Source organism: Lutra lutra, chromosome 10, assembly GCF_902655055.1.
Source record: "Lutra lutra chromosome 10, mLutLut1.2, whole genome shotgun sequence".
In the NCBI taxonomy this organism is placed as follows: domain Eukaryota; kingdom Metazoa; phylum Chordata; class Mammalia; order Carnivora; family Mustelidae; genus Lutra; species Lutra lutra.
Window position 1 is genome coordinate 39,192,529 of NC_062287.1, and position 16,540 is coordinate 39,209,068.

The following is a 16,540-nucleotide window of genomic DNA, read 5'->3' on the forward strand; positions in this document are numbered from 1 at the left end:
CTTTTCATCCTGAGGTATAAAATTCTAACTGTGGAGAACTTTTCTGTAGGTTCCCTAGATAGACTTTAATCTTGTAAAAGATGTTATTCTAGAGCTATCACAGATAAAATATGTGAGAGTTTAAACACTGTGAAGTATCACATAAATTACAATTATGAATGCAATTATTATTCTGACGTCTATTAGCAAAGACCAACTCCCATATTTTTCCTGTTTATGAAAGTAGAAGGCGTTTCCCCAATAATTGCCTGCTTTCTCCCCCACATATCAAATCACATTAATATCAAACATCATAGAAGGACAGTGGCAAGGCGGCAAAAGGTCACCATGACATTGTTTTAACCACGCCCACACCTTTAACCATTTCAGTTAATGTTAAGTAAAACTTGGCCCAGAACTGATGAGGTCATACCGAAAGTGCTTTCATAACTTAGCATAAACTGACCTAAAAAGCAACTGATGACCCTTTCATTTTCCTTTATGAACACTTAGGAAATTTCCAGTACTGTGTACATTCTGACAACTTGCACACTATGTCAATATAAAATCTGTTTTAATTCCTCAGAGGCAGGTAAATCCAGATATGACATTTTGGAAATAGTTCAAATGTCAAACAGGAGTTTAAACAAAAGCAACTAGTCGAGAAAATTTCAGGCATGTTTGGATTTCAGAAAGTTGTAAGCGCTTTTTTGTTACAAAAGGAATTCAGAAATCCCTGTGCGGTATCAAAAAGTGACACACATTATCCATAGCATATATTCCTTCCTTCCTTCCTTCCTTCCTTCCTTCCTTCCTTCCTTCCTTCCTTCCCTAGAGCATTCCTGTGAGGGAAGCATTGTTCTTGGAATGAATAACAATTGTCTTACTCCCCACTGCATCCAAGTGCCTATCTTAGTGCCTGTCACACAGTAAGTGTTCAAAAAACAATGCTGAATGTTGACTACATAAATGAGTAAATAGATGATGAGTTAATAACAATGTTTTCCCCCACTCTGAAGAATCTTATTTTCTTTGAACACAAATGCCAGCACACTTCCTGTCCTATGAATGGTCTAAGAATTGACAAAACATTTGTTTGGTTTTGCTTACTCTTGCTGCAGGTAGCCTGGATGCTGGAAGGTGGAAAAGCACGCCAGAAAAATAAACAAACAAACAAACAAACAAACAAATAAATATCACTGCAGAGCAAACGTCCACCTTATTTTAGCTGATAGGAGTCTAAGAAGACAATGGAAAATGAAATTGTGCAACCGTAGAGAAAACCTACATTGGGACCTGTGTCAGAAAGGTACACCATGGTTTCTTTCAGGACAAGGGGGTGCCCAGTGCAAACATTACCATGAAGATTCGTGAACAATCTGAAAGGACACAAACTATTGGAATCCAAAAGGTTCTCTAAATGGCCAATGATAAAACCTTCATAGCTTATATGGATGTCACAGGGATCTTACCAAAAGAAATTTCACTTACCTTCTTACCATCTAATGATTAATTAAAAAACAAAAACAAAAACAAAAAACAAAACTGGACTTTAAAAATAGTTTGTTTACAACAATTTTCCCTTAAGGGAAATGGGTCAGAACTGTATGCTTCCCCTCCCCCTGGTGTTTATACAGAGAAAGTCTCTTCACCAAGGTAGTCAGTGCAGGAGAAGAGAAAGCAATCTTAGGACCCCAGAAAAAAAAAAATGCCACAAAGACTGGTGAGGGACGCTGCGGTACTTTTCCTCTGTGGGAGGAGCCTTCAAGGTCACCCTTCAGAGCCTACTGGTTCTCAGCCTACTTACTATTCTAATACCTTATTTATATGATGTCTCAGCAGATGAGAAGCAGCAAATTAGAAGGCAGAGCACTGGAAGAGAGAGGTGGACTGATAACAGAAGTGAGAACTGGCAAGCTGAGCACAAGTAAGGAGACCCAAACAGGACTGCATTTGATGGCTCCAGACAGTAATTCACAGTCCAAATGGAAACCCCACGTCCATGACAGGCAACATAATTTGCAGAGCCCAGTGCAAAATGAAAATGCCAAGCCCCTCGTTCAAAAAAATTATTATGAATTTCCAGACAATGACAGCAGAGCATTAAACCAAGCAGGTGGTCCTTCTGAACACGTGTCCTATATGACTGCAGAGGTAGCTGGACTATGAAGCCAGACCCGCTTGTATCATTGTGTTCAGCATGCTAGGCTGGAAAAGTGAAAGACACAGATAATCCACTATGCAAAGTGGTGCAGAAATATAGCTGCTTTTTTAAATTGTTGTTTTGGCACAAAAAATGTTGAATTTCAGTTATCTGGGAAAGCCACTTGGGTATAATTCCTCCATTTCAGGAGGTACAAGACATCATTACAATTTAAACACGCGTCATCAGTGACAAACTCAGTGTTCACCCTCGACCCAGAACTTGCTTTGCTCAAGTGTTTTTGTCTTGTAAACAGCCTGTTTGTTTATTTTAGGTCTGAGAAGTTTCCTATTTCCTTATGTTCCTCCCTTGCCGATCTGCAGAATCCAAAATCCATAAAGGCTTATTAAATCAGAGAGAGATGAAAGCATAAGATAACTTAAGCCATTCACTAGTCATTATAACCCAGCAATGTATTAATGGAGATCCACTGGAAACATCTCCACTGAAAACATCTCCAGTATTTCTAAACATACGCATGTAAATATAAATGCACCAACTCTATTTGATTAAAGTCTAAGAGGGAGACTTTGGAGACTCTGATTATTAAAGCCCATGTTGCACTGAAAGTCATTTCATTGGGCACTAAAACTACTTAAATACAAAAATTATAGAAATATGTCTAAATCTAGTCTTGTAATAAACCTCTTTAATAAATATTCCTATTTCCCATGCATGAACATCATTTCTTCAAGAGGAAAGCATTTCTCACTATGACAGAAAACAATTTAACTAAGTAAAAAATGAACAATTTAGTATGTACATAGCCAAGATGAAGTATGTCTTTATAAAATGGGAAATTTTCAGAGAAGAGAAATTAACTTAAGTGGTAGGAGGTAAAATTGGATTTGTCTTGCTTAACTGCAATGGCACCATATTTAAAAAAGGTGCCCTGGCAAAGGTTCCGCATTGTCAGCCTGTAAGAGTCTGTTTCTAATGTGATGGATTTATTTTACATATCCTAGCTCATGTTCTCAGATGTTTTCCTTCCTCAAACAACCAATAAATATTATAACCATTTATTATTGACAGAAAAAGTCCCATAAAGAACCTTAATATTATTTACTTAATCTCTGCCTTTTAAAGCTGTGTGACAATATCAATAAATAACAGTTGATGGTGACACGACTCTGGACTATGAGATCTTGAAGGGTAGGGTCCTTATGTTATCAGCCCCAGATGCTCTCTGCTTAACACAGTACCTGGTATATAGTAGGCACTCATGAAACATAAACACGTAATATATATCTGAGACCTCCAACACTTTTAATCAGACATATTCTTCATCAATTTTCAAGAAAACAAATTCCTTTGAAAGGCAAGAATGTCGAATGCATTTAATATTAACTATGAGAAATGATATCGATAACTATAGTAGTTAATATTTGTTGAACACTTCATATGGACAAGACTAAGCCAAATGCTTTATAAAATACATTAACCCATTTAATCCTCAGAACTCAGTAACCTGATTTTACGGACGAGGAGCATGAGCCATAAGAAGTTAAAAACCTGTCCACAGCCATATGGTTGGTATGTGAATGGTAGGGGTTCCAACCCAGAAGTAACCCATGCTTCTCATGGGTATACTGAGTGAATTGCACAGAGTGAATTCCTAGAGCACAGGTAAGGTTACCATGCTCATCTTGTTCAATAGGTTAAGGATAAGCAGAGTTGTCTAAAATAGTGTAATTCACTTTCAACAGAATTGTTGGCCAATTTTCCTATGGAATCCTATAGATAAAATTTAAAATAGTAAATATCTAAGAACTATTTGTAAAGAAAGATAGGGCTTAATCCAAGCACATGCTGGAGATCACAAATATTTTTGATCATGACCCAAGGAATTACATAAATGAAAGAGAAAAAGTGATGGTCAATGTTCAAACCAATGTAAATGAAAGTCCCAGTAATAACATGACTTATAAAGACAAATGACTTTCACTGATCTCCCCACCAATGACCAAATCTACACAGCAACCATTATCAGAGAACATTTCTTCCTTCTAAGCCTCTCTTCTGATTGGCTTTCTACAGCAATGGCCCTGTATGGTCCTTTCTTTGCATAAAGAGAAACCCATTTCAAGCTTTGATAGCAAAGTTACATGTTATTACTATAAGGTATGTTAGAGCAACTTGTAGTGCAAAGAGCAAAGAACACAACTGGGTTTCACTAGCACCAGAACTAGCCATCAGAAAGTCAGCAGGATCAAGCCCATCAGAGCTGGTCTGCCTGTCAGTCTGTAGCTGTTTCACGCACACAGCCGCTATCTTAGTTCCTTCAGGTTGTTCTAACAAAATACCATAGACTGGGTGGCTCATAAACAGACATTTATTTCTTCTAGCTCTGGAGTCTAGATACTCAAGGTCAAGATGCTAGCAGATTCGGTGTCTAGTGAAGGCCCACTTCCTTGGTTGAAAGAAGGTGTCTTCCCAGCGGTGTCCTTGCGGGGCAGAAAGGGAGAGGAATCTCTCCAGAGTCTCTTTGACAAGGCAGTCAAGCCTCTTCCAGAGGGCAGAGTTCCACCCTCGTGACATAATGATTTCCCAAAGGCCCCACATTCAAATACCATCACCTTGCAGATTTGGTTTCAACATGAATTTTAGAGGGACACAAACATTCATCCACAGTTCTCAAGTCCATCATAGCCAGAGATTATCTCTGAATCTCCACAACAAATTCCTGGAAGAGAGAATCTTAATTCTGGTATCAAGGAAGGAAGAATTGAGAGTTAGTGCTCAGAGAAAGGAGATGATGCTGTAAGGTGGTGAGATAGCTCCGAAGTTTTTTACAACAATGTATCTTCTCTGTGAAGACTATCTTCACCTCTCAAGTTCTCAGGCTGACCAAGTCCTTGGTAATTATTTCTACACAGTCTCTTCTATTAGCACCCCCTTTCCTTCTCTACAGTGACAAGGTCCTTGATAGACTCTAGGACTTAGTCAGAGGTAGAGACGGTTTCAGGGCCCTCAATGGCAAATAAACATCCCTTCTCATGCCAGGTCCCCATCAGTGTTAGGTTGAAATGGATGCAAAGTGTGGGCATAACATGAAAGGCTATTATCATCAATTAGTGATGTCTGTGATGGGAAAATGAGCATGTGAGGCAGGTGTTGATGCTCTTGACTCTCGTTCCAACTCTTTGATTTATAGGTTAGGATTCCGAGGCCTATCGAAATGAGGTAAGCTTATTATAAGAGGAGTTAACGGGAGGGGCTAGGTGAAAGTCCGGACAAGCCAACTACTGTTACTAGTGCTCTTTCCAAGGTATCTTTTTTATTTTACTCTTGGGAGTAGACATATCTAAAATAGGGAGAGAGGCCTCTAGGAGGCTAAGAGAACCCCATCACAGTCCACTTTTCAGACACGACTTAGAGAGTCACATGTATGAAAGTCAACAGGACAGAGAGACACAGTCTCACAAGATGAAAATTTAATGAATCTATAGATAAGGTGTTATACTTATTTGTACTTTGAAGACACCAACTGCCTCAGGCCTTAATCATACAATGTGGATGCCGAGTTAGCTAAAAAAAAAAAAAAAAAAAAAAAAAATCTGCCTGAAAACAACATCATTTAACGTTTATTGAGAGCTTACTACATGCTGAGTACTTTTAAAACGACTTCATGTATATTAACTCATTTAATCTTGGTGGCAATCCAATTCATTAGTTACTATAGTTACTATAATTACTCCCATTTTCACAGAGCAGGAAACCGAAGCTCAGAGAGGTAATAAAATGCACCCAACATCATGTTGCTAAGAAGTGAGTGAGCTGGGATTTAGATGCGAAAATATCTGATTCTAGAGTCCAGGCTCTTGAGCACTACTCTGCTTGGCTTCTCCCCTCCCCCGTACTGTTGGGAAGCTTAATACGACTACGCATGTCGAAGTGCTCAACAAACCTCTGTCAGTTTGCTGCAACATACAAGGACTGCCATCAACACCTCATTACATATTGGTTTTAGAATTTTGTTAGAGTTCCATGTGCTTTCCTAGAATAATCTACTTCAAGGTGAACGACATTTAATAGATTTCTGGAACATGTATACCTCTTTGTAACAATGTCAAGAAGATAGGAAAGAAGTCATACAAAGATGACAGAAAATGACAAGTCCAGAAAATAAAGTAGTAACAGTACTAAAACTAGCCTTTAGGCTCTCAAGGTTAATGGTAATCCAGTAGTGACTTTGAATGTAGAAACTTTCAGTGCTTTGAAAGAACCATGCTTCCAGAGAATCAGCTTTAAAAAGCTGAGAAATGACAAAAAGAATAAGACTGATGAGATCCCGATTTGTGAGGGACACTAAATGCCAGTCAACAGCAACTTCCAGGTGGTCCCATGGACCCCAAGGAGCATGTGAGCCCCATCAGGGATGGCCTTCTAGAAGTCCTGAAATGCTTCGAGTAATGTCATGTCACACAGTCTCTCACTGAAACCCTTATCCCTTTCCGAACTACCCAAATAAATAATCTTAACGAGATCGCAAGTACTGCAAAACAAATGAAAAACCAACTATCTAACGAAAGCCAGGCTTGACTAGTGTAAAAATCACTAGAAGTCTTAATATTTGGTCAAGTAAGCAGAGCACTGCACTATGAACCCGTGACCCTTGAATCTGCATCCTGCCCTCACCCCTTTAGGAGAGCGCAATCTTCCCTCCTATCTGTACCCTGAGACTGCACCTGATAGTAGCTTCCCAGGGCTGCTGGAAGACAGTACCGCAAATTGGGAGGCGTTAAAAGAGAAATTTATTCGGCTACAGCTCTGGAAGCTAGAAGTCCACAATTAGGGAGGGTTATGCTCTTAGGCAGGCTCACGCTCCCTCTAAAGGCTCTAGACAGGTGTCCTTCCTTGTCTTTTCCTACTTTCTGGTGGTTGCTGGCAGTCCTCGGCCTTACTTGGTTTGTGGCATCATTACTCTTACGCCTCCTTTCACCTGACTGTCTTCTGTAATAACATCTCTGTGTCCAGACTTTCCTCTCCTAATAAGGACACTAGGTACTGAATTCAGGTCCACCCTAATCCAGTATGAACGAATTTTAACTTAATTATATCCGCAAAGATCCTGTTTCCAAATAAGATCCCATTCATGAACACAGGGGAATTAGGACTTCAACACTTCTTTGGGGAGCGTCATGCACCTGTTTGGACAGCGTGCACACAATCATCTGAAAGCTTTCCCAGCACCAAAGTTATAGGCTCATTAAAGTGTTTATTGAGTTTGCTTCCATTTTTTCAAATTAGATAGCCTTTGTCTTCAGCATTAGGGACCATTAATCAGACAAACCCCAAGCTCCGCGCCGACCAGCCGGGTAACCCTGGCAAATTGCCTAGGAGCCCAGAGCCCTGGTTTCTTTCCAGGATTGTAGTCAAAGCTAAAGGAGAAAACACCAGCATGCCTGGGACACAAGGCAGCACTATGCTCTGGGTGAAGGTTTCTCTTCCCGCCTTCCTGTCATACCTGAGAGAGAAAGGCACAGACAGGCCCAGGCAGGATCCAGGAGTCTCCCTAACAATGGTGGGGAAGAATGTAGAGAAGCAAAGCAGTGGTTTCAATTAAAATTCACTGTTTCTCTCAGAACAGAACAAAGTAATAAACCAATGCAGTAAATTAGTGCTGTGGAATTAACGCCCAGATAGAAGAAATAAAAGAAAAGTTTATGACCTTAATCAATCTCTTTTTTAAGATATATATACACAGCTCCAGCATGTCCTTTATTTATACCCTCCCAAATAATTCTCAGTCATTTTCAGGAGCAGTCAGGCCCACAGCTGAGCCCCAGGGGCAGGCTGAATATCTAGGAGCTCTACCCCATCTCGGCAGGTCATCAGGAGGACAGGAGAGCAGCACATAAGGCTTAGCACCAGCCACACTGAATGACCAGCACCCTGCCCCTGGGGAGGCAGCTTTGAGCCACCTACAGAGCTGGGCAGTCCCCAGATAGGTGGTGGCATCATTCTCTTCCCTCCAGGGGTGCCCGCTCAGTCCTCTCTCCCTTTTGCCAAGATTCCCCATTCCTGACTGTCATTTGGTTTTATACAATCCTTTTTCCAAGTAAGAGTTGTATTAATGCAAAGATCTGAATCTCCGAAATGGGTAAACTCTCATACTGTTGCCTAACTAGCAATCCTGTCCTTTGTAAGGACAAACTTGACTTAATTTGTGGGGGAGGGGTGGTCCAAAGATTTCCTTCCTATTACTGAGGCGGGCACCAGTTCCCACGTTGCTAAGTCTTTCCAATCCTATTATGTATCTAAAGATGGTGATCTGGGCCCCCAGTGTAAGTCCCCACAAATCTACCGGTCGGCTGGGTCTTATAGCACACTGCATACTTACTGGGAATGCCAATGGCCTCGGAGAGCCTTCATCTATGTACTTGACTACAGAATCCTCTGTGGAGGTCAAAAGTTTTTTGTTTTTTTCTTTTTCATCCACTTTTAGTCCAGGAAAGGGACAATCCTCATATTTATCCATCAGAAGGTTGACATTAAGCAGAAACAGGATTTAGAGTTGTGTAAGTCTTTCAAGGAAATAAACCCGGAAACCCTCAAAATAATCTCTTCACGCTGTCTTCTGAAGAATGCTCTTCAAAACTGACTCTGATGACAATTCTGTTACAGCCAAATCCTCTCCAAATACTAAGAGTAGAGAAAAGGATAACTTTATCCACATTCATTCTGTGTGATGTTTTGTTATTATTTTGTTCTTTTTTTTAAGATTTTATGTTTTTTTTTTGTTTTTTTGTTTTTTTGGTTTTTTTTTTGACAGAGAGAGACACAGCGAGAGAGGGAACACAAGCATGGGGAGTGGGAGAGGGAGAAGCAGGCTTCCCATGGAGCAGGGAGCCTGATGCGGGGCTCGATCTCACGACCCTGGGATCATGAGATGAGCCAAAGGCAGACGCTTAACGACTGAGCCACCCAGGCACTCCTATTTTGCTCTTCTTTTCCTAACGGAATTGATTTCAAGAGCTTTTAAAATACAAAGAATCTTGAATCTGAGGGAAGTGAGAGGCAGCTCTAGATTTTTTCCCATTTTTATTTTATTTCATTTTATTAATTATTGATGATACATAGGTACGCATATCTACCTATATGTAGATATACGTATAGATGCCCTTTTTTTTTGGTTAACTACACCATCATACTTTCATAACCAGTCATTTACACAGGTTGCTTTGGTAAGGGCCATATGGAAGAGTCCTGCAAAATACTCCATATTCATTTATTGGTTCGCAACAGGGCTAATTCTACCCCCAGGAGACATAACAATGCCAAGAAGTATTTTGACTGTCACAATTCTTGTCCTATTCAGTAATGCATAGGACAGCCCTCACCAGGAGACTTGTCCAGTCCAAAATGCTGATAGTCCCGAGGTTGAGAAACTCTGAAACTAGCACTTAGAAACATAACATGCATGCAGACAAAATCGAGCCACAAGAAGGAGAGCCACAGTCCACAACAGGGAAAAGCATATTCTTCCCAAGATGGCCAGCCCTGACCAAGCCCTCTGCCCCCTCAGAACCCCACCCCCATCCCTCCAGCCCATAGTTGCGAGTTGATCAAGTGGGGAAACCCGCAGCCTCCCAGGGAACATAATGACAGTGCAGAAAAGTTCCCTTTGTCCTTGTTCATTAGGAGCACATTCATGGGGATGCAAAGGTCACTGCTGAATTTAAATAACCCCCCTGTGATAAATCTGCATGAGCCCGATTTGTTCTACTGGACTTGTTGGATTAAATGAACACAATTTAATGTTCTATAGGACAAGGCCTCCTTTCATGGCTGAAAGAAGGAGCGAGGGTGATTTACAGTTTCATACATACTCATTTGCTACATTATCTGCTTTGTGCCTGTAACTTATGAATATCAACTCATCATCTAGCGGCCATTTCTACCCATTCAGGAGAATTTAGCTTTCCATTAGGAAGGAATAAAGAATAAGACACGGTAACAAGAGATTTCCCCAGCGTTCACACTGAAGAAAAAGCACCAATATTTGTACCCTTGTCCCTCACCTTGGGTGTTTTTTTCTTTTTAATCTCTGGTTTTATACATAAAATAAGGTTTCCTTCTGGTTTCCAGGAAAAGATAGTTTCCTAAGCAGATTATCACCAAACAGGGCTGTGCGGCAACATAAGGATTAGGTTACTTAATATATTACATTATTTTTGAGTACCACTATCTTACGAACTAATCCTTTTTTATAATGAGATACTAATATCAAATGTCTGTTTATTCATTGAAGTAGGTCTGACCTCCACTTAGTAACGACTTCCCCTTTATCCAAAAATGTGGAAATAATACAAGTGCATCCAAACATTTTATAACCCAGATTTTTTATCAATCACAAGCCTTAAGGAATCAATGATGTTTTTGCTTATGGATGATTAAAGAGACTGGATTTTCGTTTGTCTCCACTTCATAAAACACAAAGTATAAGCAACGTTATGAGATCTGATTTTGGGGGTGGCAAAGAGAGAGCACTTTGAATTCATAGTCACAACTCAAAACTCCAGCACTGTGAGGAAAGAGTGTACGGATAAATTATAAGGTGGAAACGACCTTGTCCTCAGTTGTGTGTCTCAGCACCATGTTACCTCCCTCTTGTGTTTCTTGTCGGTACTAACGTCTAGAGCCTTGCTAAGGAGGCTCTCTAGGGAAGCAACATCTGACTCCCTTGGAAACTTGCTAGAAGTACAAATTATCAGGCTCCCCCTCAGCGATCTGCAGCCTAATAAGATGGTCAGGTGATCACGCTGAAGTGCGGTCTTGACTTTTCCCTTTTCCTTCTGTTACCCCTCCTGCTGATTTACCCACTATGTCTTATATATACACCAAAAGGTATGCTAATAGTATCTGGAGTTGATTAAAAAACAGAGGACATCCAGTATTCTAATAAGCTACCCCTCCCATTTTAATAGGGAAAAAATATCTAAATCCAAAGATACCAACGGATGATGGCAGAATTTGAGGTGTCCCTGAGCAGAAACGCTTTTAAAGAGGATCTCTGCCTTTCCACCCACCTGGTGGGCAGGGCAGTTGATCTACCCACACATTAAGCATCTTTTGGTCAGGTAGTAAAAGAGAATTGGGCTTCATCACCACTCAAACACAGGTGGAGATGCCTGTGACCAAAGCATGCGTCAAAGGGAAACATCACAACTGCAGGGAGGAAATCAGAAAGCCTATGCCCTGTGTAATCGACCAGCAGAAGATCTGGAAGAAGCAAGGGTCACTTTCACAGACATGGGCTCTCAAGGCAGCATATGTCAATCCTGGTTGTAGGTTTAACAGAGGCAAAGGAAAACATAGAGGGATCTTCCCTATGTATGTTTTTTTCCCTCTGAAAGTATTATTTCTAAGTTGGCCTCTCAAAAGAAAGAGATACAACCCAAGGCTTTTAAAAATCCAAATATCACCAAACCAAAAAGAGAGAGAGAGAGAGAGAAGAGATGCACATATTTGTTATTTCTAATATCTCACAACGTTCCAGACATTTATGAGTCTTTTAAAATTCCTTTTCTAATTGTATAATGCCTCTCAAACTAGCTTCAGCAGCAGCAGATGGGTTTTCAAGGTCAACTTAACTTGCTTTCTGGCTTGCTCTCTCTGCAGATGGACCCATTCTTCAAGGCCCACTTCAGATCTGGGAAGTCCTTGTCCCAGCCCCTTTCTGACATGTTACCCTGTTCACAGCTTACATTCCACAGAATTTGACCATTTATTTCTTATAAGTTGCCTTACGCTCTTTGCTAAAGTACATTATATGTGTGACGGTCCTATTTTTCCCATGAGAATAAATTCCCTGAATGCACAAACGATCTCATGCTTCTTATATATCTGCCATCCCGCAACACCTGGGGTCTAAAATAGCAGAGGTAGACAGTAGTGCATAATACACTTTATAAGCCTGAATGGAAGGTTCCAGTGCTATACACCGTGTACTGAGGAAAAACACTGCAGCTTTTCAAGTACGCCTTCATCAAAAGACAGTGCTGGGAAAACTCTGCGTGCAACTTACATAAACTTTATTCTAGGGTGGAATACAGGATGATTAATAATAGTAACAGCAGGGGCGCCTGGATGGTTCAGTGGGTTAAAGCCTCTGCCTTCGGCTTGGGTCGTGATCCCAGGGTCCTGGGATTGAGCCCCGCATCGGGCTCTCTGCTTAGCAGGGAGCCTGCCTCCCCACCGCCCCGTCTCTGCCTGGCTCTCTGCCTACTTGTGACCTCTGTCTGTCAAATAAATAAATAAATAAAATCTTAAAAAAAAAAAAAGTAATAGTAACAGCAACAGCTAACATCTCCTGAGTGCTCTACCAAATGCCGGCGTGCTTGCGCTCTGCTAAGTGGTATCCATACTACAGATACAACTAAAATAAACCTTCTAAGACCCTGGAGGAACTTCTCACACCTGCTCCCCAACTGAGCCAGGATGACTAGTCAATGGCCAACTAAAATTTTGTTTCAAGGGCTGGAAGCAAGCATTTGAGGGCCTGTTTCCCCAAAGAGGCAAGTGGACACCAGCCTGCTGGGGGACTGCGGCTCAGAACACACTGGTAGGGCTCTAGTTACCCTTGAGCTGGGGCAGACATCCACAAAGACGCTGCCCTGGAGTGAATTTGGCTGCTCTGCCTGGAGTGAATCAGGGGTTCTCTGTACAGGTAGAAAGGACATCAGAGGTACAGTTTTGTTTTTACTCTTAAGCCACAACAATTACTCAGGAAGGTCCCAGATTACTGCTTTTATGTGGTTTTAGGTCTGTTAGAAACAAAAAAAGGCATTTTGGGTAGGTAACACTGTTCAACAGAGAAATTTCTCTCACTGCTTAGGTCTGGGACATCTGTTATCTGCTGCAGTCTGTGGACCATGGCCACTGACATTATTTGATCATGCATTAATCATTTAAATCTTATTTATTATGGAGCACATTGCCAAAACAAAACAAAAGTCTTTAAATTTCAGCTCTACCACAAAGGAAGGAATGAAAGGTCAGTTTACCAGAGTCTACATCCAGTTGAAAAAAAAAATCTAAAGCAAAGATCTTTAATAAATATGCTGGTGGGTGCACTCCCACTTCATTACTAAAAAATGTTACATTAACATAACTATTTCAGACAAATGCCTTTAGAAAGACAGGAGGAAATGCCAAAGAGTAGTGTCCCTGTAGAGGGTTTGTAGAACTGGCTAAAGACTGCTCCACAGGCCTCATTATATTAGAGCAACAATTTTCACAAGAATTACACCAGGCTTGTGGTTCTGTGAATTTCCATAGAAAGGAATAGAGTGATAACATGATTCTTACAGAGCTTTGTAGTTTACTGACAACTTTCAAACACATCACGACTTTCAGTCTTCATGAGTAACACCCGCCCCCCCATGAAGTCAGCAATGCCATTTTCATTTTATAGATAAGAAGCTGAGGTCCAAGAAGAGTGAATGATGTGTCTGTAATCAAAGGTAAGGCAATCAGAATGGGGTATCACTGATTGCGGTCTCAATGCTGCAGGCACTGTGCTAATGTGCTAAGCATTTCAGAGGACTCCTAAGTTCCTTGCAACAATCCTCGCTCAGTAAAAAGGAAAATTTCAGAAAGGTTCCATAATTTTCCCAAGTTCATAAAAGCTGGTGAAGTCAGGACTGTCTCATTTGGTTTATGTTTCCCCTTGGTGTGGTCAATTGTGTTTCCCAGCAAGGAAATGCAGAGCAGGGACTTAAAAACCAGGACTTCTAACCCCAAATATTACCACCTCCATGAAGCACTCCCTGACCATCACTCTCACCAAGGCCACGTTGAGTGAAATTCTCCCACCATGATCAATTATTGTACTCTTTCACTGTGTGATAAACATGAGTTACTTTGTTAATTTCATGTACCTTTGGGTCCCAGGAAGGTTTGGATCATATCTTAAGTTTATATAGCTGTTACTAGACTTTGTTTGGAAACTAGTAGGCATGATAATAAATGTCTGGTGAGTAAGTGAATCAATAAAATCTAGTGTTTTCTTACCATGTGCTGGAGAATTACAAAGTAATGCTCTTTCTTTTAGACAATTAGAAAAGGGAGTGTAAAATGCCATTCCTGGCACAAATGGTTTTTTAAAATCTATGGCAAGGACAGAGAAATTGTAAATATAATTAAGGCTCTTATTACACATTATAGGCTAAATTGTGACCATACAAGAGTTTCTGAGATTTCATGCAAACTTCTAAAATCTGCACAAAAGACAACTTTAGTTACATGTTCTCCGCAGATAATCTACAGCCTACCTTCTTCACATCCAATTCAAATCCTTTCCTATGACTTCATTCTAAAATCTTTTCGGCCATCAGAGGAGAAAGAGAAGAGTTGAAACTGTTCTTCTGCTGGGTCTTTTACTTCTCAAAAAGAGGGTGGTGGGCTCACTCTGAATGACTCAAGTGGCAAGGGAATTAGAAGGAAGGCAGAAGGTGACTGGGGGTGTTTCACATTCCACGGGGGTTGTGAAATATGAAGACATCTGTGCCCTCAACTTCTTTGCTGTGACATTTTTTTCGGTCTTCATCCTCTCTCTCTCTCTTGACTTTCTAAAATATCTGAATTTGTTTCTCTGTCACCATATTCCACAGAGTCCTTAAGCTATACTGAGAAAGTGAATCAGGAGGGGATTTCCAGCACAGCTCAGGGGTCCCACAGGTCCTTGGGCAGTTTCCCTTATGTAACATGGTTCTGAAAGGATGAGCTAGCCTCCAAATCTCTGAGACTTCTCTTGCAAGTTCCAGCGGGCTTCAGTCAGAAAGATAGAAGATGACCACTCTTTGTCTAGGAGTGAAATGCAAGTGAAATCCTGATTCCACTGTTCGCATGTGAGACTCTGCCTAACAAGACGACTGACCCACTTATAATTAGAGAAAATCAATTATTTCCGAAAAACATGACATTCTCTCTAAAGTATGTTCACAGGAATCTGACATTTATAAACTACATGGGGTCAGCTGTATGTTTCCTCTTTAACAAGCACAGGCAGGAGAAATGACTATCAACCCCATCAGTAGTTTGTTAGGAAAACTGGGTATGTCCACACCAGCAAATACCGACCAGCCTAACTTTTGACCACTGTCAATTCACTTGCCTGGGGTGAAACAACAATAGCTTTTTTTTTTTTCTTTTTTCTAGCTTTCAATTAATTCAGACTCTATCCACCACAACTCTCACTGACGATTTGGCTCTCTTGTTCAGATCTAAACTAGGCAAATTACAAGAAAGCAATGAACCTCTGAGAGTTTCCCAGTGTATGCACTTGTCTCAAAATGCAGTCCACCGAACTCCACACTGGCCCCTCCTGAGCCTTAGCCAGCAAATTGTCAGAATGATCTCTAGAAATGTTTTTATGCAAAAGACCAAAAAATCTACAGGTGGTACACTTTATGTAAAAATTGAGACACCAGAAGTTCTTCTAAACATTGACACTATACTCATGGGTACTACAGGAATCACAAAAAATCTGGGGTTTAAATTTAAGGCTTAAAGGAGATCATTTACACGAAGCTAGATGAAGGTCAAGCAAAGGAGAAGTTCCCAGAAGTATAGGTGTCACAAAGCCAGCTTACCAACAGAACCCAGCATTGGCCAGGTTATTCCTTCTCCAGAAAGACAAAGGGGGCATACAGCCTTCTGAGTGGCTGAGGAACAACTTTTTATTATAACAAGGAAAGCAAATCTAAAGCTTTTCGTGAAAGCCTCTCATTTCTATTAGATTATTTCACCTTGGTTCAGCTGAAGTTAAAACCTACCAGCCAGAACATACCAAGTAGAATGCTCACCTTTTCAGAAACTACCCCTCCCCGGGGTGGGGGGGGGGGGGGACGAGAGAGAGAGAGAGAGAGAGAGAGAGAGAGAGAGAGAATGTTATTCTCCATATCATGAGAATGTTATTCTCCATATCATAAAATAAGTCAGGGGGAAAATAAATGAAATAAATAAGCAAGTGTCAGGCTGATGGATTTAAAAGCCGGACGACCAATTGGAAAAAAAGTCATATGAGCAATCCCTTACCTGTTTTGGTATTGATGGCAAAGAAGTTCTGGGGATTCCCACTTGTAATCCTGTATGTCAGTTTCTCATTGGAACTGGAGTCTGGATCCTCAGCCTGGATCTGAATGACAGATACATCCTTTGGCGAGTTTTCCATGACAACAGGATAATAAATAGGTTCCGAGGTCAGGGGGGCATTGTCATTCACATCTTCAATTTCAATGTAGACCTCAATTGTGGAATAAAGTGGAACAACGCCCCGGTCTGTGGCGTACACGGTCAGCCAGTAGGACCCCGTTGTCTCTCGATCAAGAATGTCTGCAGTAGAGATGACTC

The 16,540-nt window shown here is 40.9% G+C and overlaps 1 protein-coding gene across 2 annotated transcripts in view; it reads right to left on the reverse strand.

Annotated features, from left to right (window-relative positions):
• FAT3 (FAT atypical cadherin 3) overlaps positions 1-16,540 on the reverse strand; it is a 672,146-nt gene that overhangs the window by 337,339 nt on the left and 318,267 nt on the right. For both annotated transcript variants that reach the window (XM_047692975.1, XM_047692974.1), the window contains exon 3: positions 16,226-16,540. In XM_047692975.1, coding sequence (XP_047548931.1) covers positions 16,226-16,540 — 315 coding nt within the window. The remainder of the gene's footprint in view (positions 1-16,225) is intronic.